Consider the following 14,115-nt stretch of genomic DNA (forward strand, 5'->3'; position numbering starts at 1 on the left):
ATCTTTTATTATCTGTATGTTTTTTTTTTTTTTAAAGATAAGACTTATTTTGACGAGAACAAACCATATGAATTAACAAATTTACCCTTATATTTAAATTAGATCTCTTTATCTCTCTTTCTCTTTTGTCCAATTAAAAACTAGGATTTTGATCAAAATTTAGATGGTTTGATTAAAAATCCACGTCATTTCATCTTCAAAGAAAAGTCAAGAGATGAAAACTAGAAGATAAATTGTTTGTCTAGGTTTTATCTTTAAAGATAAACCCATAGCTTATTTTCAAATGAACAAGAAACAAAGATTGAGGAAATGAGATAAATAATAGGAAAAAGTTAAAAGAGAGAGATAAAAAGAGACCCATTGGTGACGATGGCCACCGATAACCTCACAAGATATCTAATTTTTTAAGTTGGAAGACATATATGAGACTGAATAAAGTGAAGTGGAAATACGAGAGAGATAAAACAATGATAAGATATAAATTTGAGGATGTTTTGATTATTTACAAAATATTAACAATAGTTTTTAGATGGTAGAAAAAAACCTAATGTAAAATTATAAAAGTCAAGAAAGGTTGATAGTGTTTCTGAAAATATATGGGTGGTTAGTCTAATTTAAGTAAACATTAAGGGTGGTTTGTAAAATTTATTCCAACAAAATTTAAACACAAAAATTTAGAGTAAATTTCATAGCCAGTTTAATTAAATTGCACCAATACCTCTGTAATTTGGTAAATGACTCTAATAACCTTTTAGAATCAACTATTTTGTCTTTGTATGCAAATAACTTATTTTATCTTTCCTTTATTTTTTTCCTTTTTTTCTTAATTTTTCTTTCTCTTTTACACAAAAAATGTGTAAAAAAAAGGATAATGGTCTAGGGACAATCTTATTGTCTCTTTCTTTTTCATTCTCATTCTCCTTCTATTTCCCTCTCATCTTTGTCTTGTTCATAGAATTAAACTCATATAGGTTTCAATCAAAACTTAAATGGTTCGATCAATCAATGGTTGAAAAACATAAAGAAAATATTAATAAATTCGATTTTCTTGCATTTTTCTCGATATGAGTTTTACTTGATGAGGGTTAAAACAAAGAAATCTAAATCCAAATTTATAGGCTAGTTCTACGAACCTAGAGACTGCAAAAATTATGGGTTCAATCAATATTCAATCCAAATTTATGGGTTAAACATTTATTCCTTTATCTCTATCTTTCTCTTTCTCCCTGTCTATCTCTATTTGATAGTGTTTTCAGTGAAAATTTATTGAAAACTCCATTGCTGCAAGGTTTTTTCTTTGTTTCTTATAGGTTTCTCTCTCTTTCTGTTTCTCTTTTTGTCAATTTTCAATGGAATTTCACTGAAAACCCAAATACCAAAAGAACTAATTTGTTTAAGTTTGAACCAACATTCTTAATTACCTCTAATTTCTTATTATTTTTTTAAATATTTTATAATAATAGCATAGACAAAAGTATTTTGAGAATTGAAAAAAAAATGAACAAGTAGCAACCAATAACAAGAGAAGTTAAGAGATCCACATTAATAAAATTCAAAAGAAGCCTGTGTTATTTTTTATTTAAAAAAAAAAACATAAGTGCGTTGTGTGCAATTTAATTAAAAATGAGGGGAAGACATTTTTGTTAGGTCTTTTGGTTTTAATGCTTTGATAATAATATTTTACTTAAAGCTATTGTAATTTTACTTTGACAACGTGGCACAATTAAGATGCTGCTAGCCGCCGTGTGACATGTTGACAATCTATCTTTGGCCGTCACATTCGTTCGACTTGCTGTCAATTTGGACTTTTGGTTCGTTTGATTGTTCCATTTTTTATGTAATGGTCCTAAGAAAAAAAACATTGGATTTTTGTTCTTTAACTGGAAGACTGTTTCTGTGGGACTGTGAGAGTCCTACGTTGGCGTGTAAGTTACTTTGGAATATTACATACGCACACTCATCATTGACGTAAACAGTTCAGTTTAAAGGAAAAAAAAAAAAAAAAAACATTATCGACAAAAATTGCACTATCACATTCAGGTCAATACGACCTAATTATTTATGTCCTTGTTTTTATTTTTTTAAAATATTTAGTTTTTTAAAACAAATGCACAATTTGGTGTTATCTCTTGATACGACTTTTTTAATTTTCTTAAGATACTCTTTTATGTAATGTAACTTATAATCTCTTAGTATAATTAACTTATAAACATCCTATTTATCATTAACCTAAGTCTCATTTTTTAAATTTTATTTAAAGAAAATAAAAAATGGTACTATAATTATCAAAAATATCAAATGAATCTTTATTGCAAATCTTTTACCTCTTGGTGTCTACATGCATAATATAGGCAACTTTTCTAGTTTATTTATTTATTTATTTTATTAAAATGACTTATTGATTGTTTAATATTGAGATAGTGAAGCATAACTAATTGAGTGGATAAAAAAATGATTAGTTAATTAAATAAAAAATAAAGAGTAAATTTCACGAACCATTGATAAATTTATTTAAATCTTTCATTATCTGTAGATTTTTAAAAAATATCTATTTGGACGATAACAAATCATATAAATTGACAAATTTACCCTTATCTTTAAATTAGTTCTCTTTGTCTCTCTTTCCTTTTTGTCCAATCGAAAGCTAGATTTTTGATTGAAACTTAGATAATTTGATCAAAACCCCACATCATTTCATCTTTAAAGAAGAACCCAGAGGATGAAACCTAGAAGACAAATTGTTCGTGTAGGTTTTATCTTCAAAGATAAATTCATGGTTTATTTTCAAATGAACAAGAAACAAAAATAAAAAGATGGAGATAAATAATAAAAAAAAATTGAAGAGAGAGATGAAAAGAGACTCATTCATGGCCACCAACAACCTCACAAGATATCTAATTTTTTATGTTGGGAGACATAAATGAGTGAATGAAGTGAAAGTGGAGATACGAGAGAAATAAAACAATTATAAGATATAAATACAAGGACATTTTGATTACTTACAAAATATTAACAATAATTTTTAAATGATAGGAAAAAATCTAATGTAAAATTATAAAAGTCAAGAAAGGTCGATAGTGTTTATGAAAATACATAGGTGGTTAGTCTAATTTAAGTAAACATTAAGGGTGGTTTGTAAAATTTATTCTAACAATATTTAAACACAAAATTTAGAGTAAACGATCTTGCTGAGGTGTTGCTCATTATGCCCTCAGTTGTGATCACATGTTCAAGCCTTGGCCACAACAGGGCACATCCTTGATTTACTCCCTTATAAGCTGTGGGATCGATATATAAGGAGCGCTCATGATAGTACATAATAAAAAAAAAAACAATGATCTAACAAGAACTTTATTGTCTCTTTCTTTTCCATTTCTCATTCTCTTTCTATTTCTCTCTTATCTTTGTCTTCTTCATATAATCAAAACCACATGGGTTTCAATCAAAACTTAAATAGTTCAATCACTCAATGACTACGAAACATGAAGAAAATACTAATAAATTTGATTTTTTGTACTTTTCTTTGTAAGAGTTTTACCTCATGAGGGTTAAAACAAACAAACCTAAATCTAAATTTATAGCTAGTTCTACAAATCTAGAGATTACAAAAATTATGGGTTCAATCAATATTCAACCCAAATTTATGGATTAAACATTTATTTTTTTATCTTTATATTTCTCTTTCTTCCTATCTATCTCTATTTGATAGGGTTCAGTGAAAATTTATTGAAAACTCCATTGCTGCAAGGCTTTTTCTTTGTTTCTTATAGGTTTTTTATCTCTTTTCGTTAATTTTCAATGGAGTTTCACTGAAAACCCAATCAAAGAACTAATTTGTCCAATTTTGAACCAGGATTTTAATTATCTCTAATTTTTTATTATTTTTTTAAATATTTTATAATAATAATAGAGACAAAAGTATCATTAGAATTGAAAAAAAAATTAACAAGTAGTAACCGACAAGAGAAGTTAAGAGATACACATTTATAAAATTCAAAAGAAGCCTGTGTTATTTTAAAAAAAAAAAAAACCAGAAGTGCGTTGTGTGCAATTTAATTAAAAATGAGGGGAAGACCTTTTTGTTAGGTCTTTTGTTTTAATGCTTTCATAATAATACTTTTGAATTAAAAAGGAAAATTGAAAATGAAAAAGAAAAGCAAAATAACAAGACACGAGCTAGCCCATGAAAAGGGTCACTCTGAAAATTACCACACGTAGCGGCTCATCATATTATTTTGCGTTCGGCTGCACGTAAACAAACAGTTCATGGAAAAGGCATTGGGGAGGGGCCGCGCGAGCGCAGCAGGCCCCCGCTACCAGAAATTAAGACGTACAGTCTCCCCCCCATTGGGAAAGGAGATGTTAGGCTGAGTGGGCTTCCGTCATGCGTGCAATGGAAGCCACCCCTCCTAGGCGAATGAGCCTTCTTGATCGCCCATTGGCCCCGTCCAGGTATGTAAGTTTTGCGCCGGTCTCTCCCCTCCCCTTTTCTATTTTCCTTCTTGGCTCCTTGCTTTCTCTGCCGTCGATGTGGGATCATGTTCATTGGCATGCACCCTCCACTTTACTTGGCCTGCCCATTTATTATTTTAGTATTACCTTGACCAGCCCGTGATTCTGATGTCAACATAAATATTATCAAATCTAATCACAGTGTCGGCTGCTGCTTAATTAATTCGCAATCTGACGACGGTGTCACTTAATTTATATATACTAGTTCATCATGATGCACGATATTTTATATGTATTAAATTTATTTAAAATCGAGAACATTATAATTATAAATTTTATTTTTAAGAACTATATATTTTTCATAAATTAATAATTAATTTAATATATGATAAATATAAATAGATTATATAAATAATAAATAATATGACAATATATAATAAATTAGTAACATAAATAATAAAAATATAAAATATAAAATATAATAAAATTTTCAAAAAAAATATAACATATGATAAATATAAATAGTCTATATAAAATATTAATTTTATCAAAATAACTTAAACAACTTATTTAAAATAATTAAATTTTACCTAAATAATTAATTTAACATAACCTACAAATTAATTATTTTTCAAAATTAAGTAGTAACATAAATATATATAAGATTTGTATTTTTTTTGCATGGTTCTAAAACTAATTAAGGGTTTTAGAGTTTTGAGTGATGGCTTTATTGAGAGAGAATGATAGGTAAATTACGGAAAAATAAAATAAAAAATTAAATTTATTTTTTTTAAAAAATACTTGGCAGTCGGTATTTGGCGGTATTACTTGATATCTCAAAATTTTTCCCGATTTAAAAAAGTTTTATTTTTTTGTAATTTATTTTAATTAAAGTTTTTTTATTAATATTTAAAAATTAATAATAAGGATTATATCTTACCTCTTCATATACCAGGATACTTACACATTCTCCGAATAATATTCAACCATGAATAAAAACTATTTACAAGTTTCAAGATTACATGTTTTTTATAAATCTAGATTTAATTAATGACCTATAAAAATTTTATTTCGGGTAAACAAAAAAAAAAAAAAAATATCGAAATAGAAAGTGAAAATAAGGGGGAAAAAAATTTGGCGGCTATTTTGTTATAATATATATATATATAGATAATAAGTAATTTTTATTTTTAATTAAATATTTGATGAATTTATGATAAATTAATCAAATTACTTTAAAATTTTAAATAAATTATAATAAACACACATTATTTAAACTTTTTTTTTTTATGTATTTATGAGATTTGAAAATTTATTTTATATTATTTAACTTGCGTGTCTGTGTCATAGAAGCCAAAAAATATTTGACATTCATCTTAAATATTTTAATAACATGCTCCCAAACAATGCCCGGGGGTAACCCTACAACAGTGGAAGGGTTCCGTTGGTCAGGACCTTCCCCGCATATATCACCCTTACCAGTGCCCATCTCAATCTCCAGAAACAAAAAAGAAATATATATATATATATATATATATAGGGTGGGGGATGCTGATTACACTTGTATTATATAATATAATTAAAATGTCGCTAAAATAGTAAAATAAGACAATGAAACCTATGACTAAAATACCTCGGTGAGAGAAAAATATTCTTGTCTGTACTCCAAATGATACCAATAGCAGGGTCGTGTGTGTGTACATAAACATACCCGTACGTTATCATATATGAGTTGCTTCTATTATTATATATCGTGCATACATGTACTTGTAGTCAATCAGTTCATCGTTCTCTAGTCAATGCTCAATGCTCATACACGCATATATAGATTAACGTCGAGTTGCAGACTGCGAGCGGAAAGCATCCAAGAGGCACGCTGAACTTTAAAATTCTGTAAGTAATTGTTATCTGATCACTCATCTGGAGAAAATAAGCAGCTTTCCTTGTTCCCCATGGAATTTCTGGAAATAATAATTGTCTTTGTTTTGTTTAAGATAATCTTGTTGATGATTTCTAGGAAACTGCTTTGCTGCTGTGTTCGGAAGTTTGGGTTTGGGGAACGTGTCACAATTTTGGCGGTAAATCTGCACTTTTTCTATGGTTTGATTAGTGGTATTGTGGAAGTTTGACCTTAGTTTGTTGTGATTATTCCATTATTTTCGCCAAATGGTATGGTTATACTTTGCAAATTCAAGTTTCTCTGTTACAACGTACCAGTAACTCCAATATTTCGTCTTCGACATCTATCAATTGATTGAATGTTATGGGAAAACTACTGATTTGTCAGTTGTTCAAGTGTTCTATGTCATTGCACCATCATTAATTTGTTGAGGCAATATTGCCGGAAATAGTTTATAAAGTAAACAAAACTTTCATGTGTATGCTTGACAATATGTTCATTAGGACATTATACCAGATAATTATATTGGTTATCACAATATTTATGGCTAGTTGCCCTATATTATTTTTACACTAACCGGTGTTGTACAGCCCATATTTCACGAGAAAACATAGTTTTCCACTTGGTCTTGTAAAAGAGAAGAGGAAAAGAAAACATTTTCATGCATAGATTTAATGAACAAGTACAATGCTTTAAATATCCTGGCTAATGTCTTGCAGTCATATCAGTATCCTGTTACTTTGTCCTTTTTCAAATTTGGGCAACGCTTGTGGCATGCCTCTTATCTCAGATAGGCCATATGTTTCTTTTGCTTTCTATTATATTTTTTGTTCACTCATGTAATCCCGTCATTTTTTGTGATCTGGTTGCTATTATTTGAAAACAATTATCCTGATTCATTTTGTATTTCATGATCAAATATTGCATATTTCTCAAAAGTTGTATTTACAACATAGGTAGTTCATGTGATGGCCTGGGAGGCAGCATTAATGTGCTCATCTTGTATGAAATATTGGACTTTGTTTTCTACTTAGAGCTCCGAGGGTAAAGATTTGGTAGTGATTTCCTCTCGCACTTAATGAGGCTGCTGGTTGCTGAGACAAGAAGATCTCTTTAGCATATTTAACAGGCCCATTTTGTTGTGTCCTGGTTTTGTTTGGGATGGGTTTATGCCATTAGGGAATGTTCTGTTTGAGGTGTCTTGTTTTATGTAGATATGTCATCTGTATCCATGTCTGCATATGGATTCTTTCTTGGATGAAGGACTCAAAAATAGGTCATCCGTGTTTCTTTTGTAATGAGAAATTTGATCATGTTTTGATTATCTGTAACTTGCCCAAAATGGCAGGAGCCTGTTGCACTTGATTCCTCTTTTTTCTTGTTTTCTTTTCTCTGTATTTTGTTCCTTTAAAATTGTACAGTTGGCTTTTCCAGTTTCCATGGGACTCTGTGTGGGTTCTCTGACGATGTCTCATTTAGTTTTTGTTTTGTTGAATTATATTTTGATAATGTCTACTACTCTGGTAGGGTATATATATTATGAGATATGGCCCTTCAACTGTCTCCTCCACTCCTCTATTTCTTTAAACTTATTTCTGACCATTTCTTTTATTATTCTTGATGATATAGTATTTGAAAGAAAAAATATGGAGGATACTTCCCCAATTGCAAAAGATGTTACTGAGGTAAGTTAGTCATCTGATGAAGATTCTCTTTAGTTCCATGTTTCCTTGATGTGTCAAGTCACTTTAGCCTCCCACCATCTTTGATCTGCACCTGATAGGAAAAACCCCAATGGTATATCTCAACAACATTGTTGATGGTTGTGTAGCTCGAATTGCAGCCAAGTTGGAGATGATGGAACCATGCTCTAGTGTGAAAGACAGGTAGTCATATTTCTTCATGTTTTCTCTGTTAATTTAGTAATTTGCGTAGAAACTTGCAGTGTTGACTGTTGATGTGCTGATAATGTTGAAACTTATATTTTCTGCACTATGCTATGCTATAACGTGCCTTTTATTTTCCGGCATGTAGGATTGGATATAGTATGATCAAAGATGCAGAAGAGAAGGGCCTGATTACCCCTGGGAAGGTTAACTGAATTCCTCGTAACAAATTTTTGTTTTTGTCCCATGTTATAAATTTTTCATCAATATAATAACAACATATCCAGCCTTTATCCCACTATGTGGGGTCGGCTACATGAATTCTAGACTTCCATGTATTTTTATCTTTTATCATATATTCATTGAGATCCATACACTTCATATCAAACTTTAATGTCTCCCTCAAAATTTTCTTAGGTCTGCTTTACTACCTTTTTTTTGATTAATTATTCTATTTCATCAACTTTCCTCACAGGAGCTTCTCTTGATCTCCTTCTCACATGACCAAACCATCTTAGTCTAATCTCTCTCATCTTCTCCTCTATTGGCACTACTCCAATAGAGGAGACAACAATATATCATTCTTTTAATCTATTATGTGGGCTCAACTATATGAATTCTAACTTGCCAATGATTACTAGTTATGTCCATGTGTTTTATAAGATTCTTATAACTCTTATCATACTTAATTGTCTCGCACCAAGGTTTTTTTGATTTTCCTCTTACCTCTTTTGCTAAATACTTATTTCATTCCATTCACTTTCTTCTCTAGAACGTCTATTAGTCTTTTTCCCACATGTTTAAATTATCTTAATTGTGTATCACACACAAATATAAAATAATATTTTCTCTTCTATATTTGAATAAGGCCCAGTAGAAATTTAATGTATATGTTATTGTGTTTTTCTTGTTCAAATCAAAGTTCTGTATTCTTTTAACTGATATATATATTTTTTTTGGGTGCTGATTGTGCAAAAATAATGCTGGCTTAAGACGGTTCTCATTGAGGCTACCAGTGGCAATACTGGCATTGGTTTGGCGTTCATTGCAGCTACTAAGGGCTACAAGCTTATTCTAGTCATGCCATCTTCTTATAGCCTCGAGAGAAGGATTATTCTCCGAGCTTTTGGTGCAGAGTTGTATCTTACAGATATAGCTAAGGGTATTGCTGGGGTTTTCCAAAAGGCTCAAGAGATACTAGAAAGGACACCTAACGGTTATTATCTACATCAATTTGAAAATCCTGCCAACCCAAAGGTACTCCCCTGATCAATACTTTTTATAATATGCATACCTCTAAAAAAAATCTTGTAACTTGGGTGTTACTAACCACTTGTCCCAAAAGGTAAAGCTAGTTGAAGATGTGCCCTACAATGTAAGTCAGTCACCTAAGACATCCCCTTCATTTGCAACCCAGTGTTACATGTGGCGTAAAGTGAGAGTCAGAACAGAACCAAGTTGCATCAATTCAAACATAAAAGAGCTGCCTGAAAATTAGAATTAATGGAACTAGCACAAATAGTCAAACTTTATATTGGAACCCAAGATATGATTGCAGCTTAGATCATCAATTTCCCAAAACCCGAACCTGTAACACATGAGCCTAGCAATTTGTATATCAAGTTATATGACCACATATAAATGGTAAGAAAAATTTGCTCATTCTTTTTGATTCTGCAGATTCACTATGAAACCACTGGACCAGAGATTTGGAAGGGCTCTGAAGAGAAAGTTGATGCCTTAGTTGCTGGAATAGGGACTGGGGGCACTGTCACTGGTGCAGGGCAGTTCCTGAAGCAGAAAAATCCAAATATAAAGGTTTTTCTCCCCCTGAATCACCGAGAGAGAGAGAGAGAGAGATATTTCTTCTTTTACATGCTCTTTTTGTTGTGTTTTTAGGTCTATGGTGTTGAACCAACTGAAAGCCCTGTACTAAATGGAGGAAAACCTGGTAAGTGATATGTTATGTGCATTACTGAATTTTATTACTTTTGATGGTCGTGTGATTATTATGGAACTATTTTTTCTGAGGAACATATTGGTTCACTCTACCCAGGTTTACTAGCTATTTTAAGTTTGATTTGTCAGAAATCAGTTTTTTATAGCATATCGCAGTAGTCACATAACCAATAAGACATTAAAGAAAATTAATTGTATAGAAGTGCTATGTGAGGCCAATTTGCTTTCACACGTGTGAATGAATGGCATGCCATTTTTGTAAAGAGACATTTGCTTCATGTTCAAGGTCCACACAAGATACAAGGAATAGGTGCTGGTATGATCCAGCACCCCGCCCGGATATCCCAACCATTCGATCTATTCGAACGAAGAGCTTACGTAGAGAAGGAGAGAAATAAATATAAGACAAAAATACCCTAGTATGCATACATATGAAAATACATTCGATTCCCCCTTGCACTGCCACCTCACCTAACAAACAAACAAACAAAGTAACTAATTAGACCAAGTCTACTGCAAATATCATTGATTCCCCTTCTCACCACTGACATAGCTTAGCATTAAATCCTCCAGTCTTTTATCAGCTTCTAGGTCATCCACATTAAGAGCTTCCTCTATAGTTTGAGCCTGATTCTGAGCCGTCTCAGCTTTCTCAGTAGAAATGCATGGAATACTTGATCACATCCTCCAAGAAGTTACATTCACTTGTTGTGATGCTATACAATACTGAATCAGACCAGACTCGGCATATCTGCCCCTTCGCATGTCCACACAAAGCTCTATATATATGCCTGAACATAACATTCTCATTTGTCTTATGTCGTCCTTTATGCCTCTTGTTTTTGTCCCACATTGATCAACTCAAAATTTCAAATAAATAAACATGAAAGCTAAACCAGATTTTGCACATAATATTGTTAAGTAGAAGAACTAGAGTTCAGCTAGCACTGTGAAAAACCGGCTAAATCCAGGCACTAACTTATGATGGAAATGCATTGCCATATTCACAGGACGATTAAGAGTTGGTGGAGCCTAGGCCACAATTAGCTTGGTAGCCTTTTAAAAAATAATAAAAATTATTAAAGTTTTATTTTTCTTATTTTTTGAAATGTAAAATTCGTTGCACGGAAACGAAAACGGAAACCGCGAAAACGAAAATGCGGAAACGGTATTTTTTAAAAAAGTTAGGAAACGGAAACGCGGTGTAAAACTGTAATTTTTAAAAAAATAGGGGTAATGTGAAATTAAATTATAATTTAAATTTAATTGCATATAATTTATATAATATAATTTAATTAACAGTTATTAAATAATATAAATTTAAATTATATAAATAATATAAATAATGTATAAACAGAATCACTGATGCAATTTTTATAAATTTAAATTATATAAATATTATAAATTGCATCAGTGGTTAATTTAAATTAAATATTATTTATATAATAGCATCGGTAGTTGCTGTTAGTTTAAATAATTAAATTATATAAATAATATTAAATTTATATTTATATACTATAAATAATGTAAACCCTAAATTGCATCGGTGGTTGCTGTTAATGGCTACCGCCGCCGCTTACCCTATCTTGCTGCTCGCTCTCAATGGCCGATTGCCGCCGCTTCAATCGTCTTTGCCACAGTCGCCGCCTCTCTTGCCGTCGACGCGTCTCTTGCCCCACCCTCACCCTCACCGTCGATCTCCCTTTCACAGTCAACGCGTCTTTGCCATCGTCGCTGCCTCTCTCGCCATCGACGAGTTTTTTTGCCGTCACCCTCGCTTTCGATCTCGCCTCTCTCACAGTTGACGCATCTCTGCTACCATCGCTCGCCTCTCTCGCCATCGACGACTCTCTTACCCTCACCCCTCGCCTTCTCCATCTCGCCTCTCTCACAGTCGACATGTCTCTGCCACCGTCGCTCGCTTCTCAACCTTATCATCGACCGCCGTCCGCCATCGTACACTCCATCTCTCACCTCACTGTTAACCGTCGTCGCACATTACATATCTCACACTCGCCTCTCGGTGACCTTTCTCTTGTTGCAGGTGACTGGTCGCTGGAAACGCATTTCCTGCGGGAGACGCGTTTCCAACATGTTTCTGTAAATTGCGAAACTCCCCCCGAAACGTTTCGCAATTTACAGAAACGACCCAAACACGGTTTTGGGCTGTCTTCGCGTTTCCAAAACGCGAAACGGTTCGAAAACGGCGAAACGGCTCGTCCGTGCTTCGTAGGTAAAATCATTAATTAAAATTTTGTATTCTAGTTTAGAAAGTAATTTTTTTTAATTGATAATATAACTAAATTACTTAATTTTTCTTATAACATAGTTGAACTTAAATAAGATTTTATTAATTTTAATTTTAATTTTTTTTTTTTACTGAAACTACAATATAATAATGATTTATAATATTTTATAAACTATCTATGTATTTAAAAAATATCTTTTTTTATATAAAGTTTAGTATCTCAAGTGAACGAATAAAATTAATAATTAATAGTCATCATCCCAAGAGCTGAAAGTATGGGTGAGATACTTTCACATCCTCCCAAAAACTATTCAATCTTACACTCCCCACAAAGATATAGAGAGCCTACTTTATTACAGCCAACAAGGAAATTAAATAGAACCTCTCACCATTGTGATCAATACAACCAAGAAAATAATAAGATACTGACATCATTTGAGTAATGATAAAAATTCTCACACTTGTCTGCAAAAGGTGAAGTCCCTCACTTTAAGGGCCCACACATTGTCCCGCGTACATGAGAGGGGTTAATCACGGTACACGGTGACACACCAAGTAGGAGATACAGTGCATAGTGCCCACAAGGAGCCACTCCCATAGGAAGATAAAATTCCTACACTGCGACTGCCATAACTCAAACCTGCATTCTTGTCTGTAATCTGTTACTAACTGCCATTCGTGCTACGTCCGTGGGGGCTAAAAAAAAAAAAAAAAAAAATCTCACATTTGTTGAGAGTTTCTAAGTGTTTTTTCTTTAAAAATAAAATAGAAGATAATTGAAAAGAATAAGAGAGCAGCTCATAAAAACAATAAATGATATAAAGGAAGAATAAGTGAGAAATAAAGTAATACTAGGGTTATTCCAAAAGCATGAAAAAGCCAAGCAAAGGACAACACAATGCGTGAAGCAACCAGATCAGAGTCTTCCTTCCTAAGCACAACTGAGAGCCTCTCAAGGACATTCATATACTTGAGACCTGTAAGCACCGACCACAAGAACTATACGAGGCTTAGTTATTGACTCAAGAATGGAACTTTCCAAAATAAGAACAATGGAACTTTCCAAAATAAGAACATCTCTCCGTAATCGGTTACAAGACTTTTTATAAATATGAAGTTAAAAAGTCTTGGGGACATAAATTGAGCGATTGGATAAATAATATGTAAATGAGTTGCGAATTCAATCTTTGCTCTACCCTGCGCAAGGGTCAAAGACTCAACTTGTGATTTATCTTCCTTATCGTAATAAAGAGCACAAGCATTGGAGATTGTGTAAGAATATCATCATCCCAATATGAAATCATAAACCTAAATAATACCATGGTAAATTAATTTAAAAAAATAAAAAAAATTCCTATTTTTAAAAGCATGGAAGAGCTAATCATACATTCTCTTTGTTATGGCAAAACATGGCTTAATTATAGCTCAAAGTCAAATCAAGATTTAGGAATTATTGTCTTCGGGTCAAGCTATCGGATTAGTAAGGTTGTGTTCTCTTTACTGTTTTCAAGTCATTTTTAATTTTTTATTTTTTAAAATAAATGAAAATGCGTTCTCTTTGCTGTTTTTAAAAATGTATTTTTGAAAATAAAAAAAATTGTAAAAAAAACTCAAAACAACAAAAAATTATTTTGAGTGTTTTCATTTAAAATAAACTCAAAACTTAAAAC

General features: G+C 31.9%; 3 protein-coding genes and 1 pseudogene across 64 annotated transcripts in view; 2 read left to right on the top strand and 2 right to left on the bottom strand.

Annotated features, from left to right (window-relative positions):
- LOC127802299 (5'-3' exoribonuclease 4-like) overlaps positions 1 to 14,115 on the bottom strand; it is a 55,299-nt gene that overhangs the window by 32,599 nt on the left and 8,585 nt on the right. The window lies entirely within an intron of this gene.
- The window catches only part of LOC127802447 (cysteine synthase), a 38,329-nt gene that overhangs the window by 5,922 nt on the left and 18,292 nt on the right, over positions 1 to 14,115 (top strand). The window lies entirely within an intron of this gene.
- Positions 4,283 to 4,460, bottom strand: LOC127793648 (U1 spliceosomal RNA; annotated as a pseudogene).
- LOC127802068 (cysteine synthase-like) overlaps positions 6,165 to 14,115 on the top strand; it is a 185,882-nt gene continuing 177,931 nt past the window's right edge. For 8 of the 42 annotated variants that reach the window (XM_052337760.1, XM_052337793.1, XM_052337832.1 and 5 more), the window contains exons 1-8: positions 6,167 to 6,345; positions 6,470 to 6,530; positions 7,982 to 8,037; positions 8,136 to 8,238; positions 8,387 to 8,444; positions 9,232 to 9,495; positions 9,919 to 10,056; positions 10,138 to 10,189. In XM_052337760.1, the coding sequence (XP_052193720.1) occupies positions 8,147 to 8,238; positions 8,387 to 8,444; positions 9,232 to 9,495; positions 9,919 to 10,056; positions 10,138 to 10,189 (604 nt within the window). In that variant the 5' untranslated portion in view covers positions 6,167 to 6,345; positions 6,470 to 6,530; positions 7,982 to 8,037; positions 8,136 to 8,146. Of the gene's footprint in view, positions 6,346 to 6,446; positions 6,531 to 7,981; positions 8,038 to 8,135; positions 8,239 to 8,386; positions 8,445 to 9,231; positions 9,496 to 9,918; positions 10,057 to 10,137; positions 10,190 to 14,115 lie in introns of those variants that run through there. The other 34 variants (XM_052337751.1, XM_052337862.1, XM_052337848.1 and 31 more) reach the window with 23 other exon arrangements.

This window comes from Diospyros lotus, chromosome 1, assembly GCF_014633365.1.
Source record: "Diospyros lotus cultivar Yz01 chromosome 1, ASM1463336v1, whole genome shotgun sequence".
Taxonomy (NCBI): Eukaryota; Viridiplantae; Streptophyta; class Magnoliopsida; order Ericales; family Ebenaceae; genus Diospyros; species Diospyros lotus.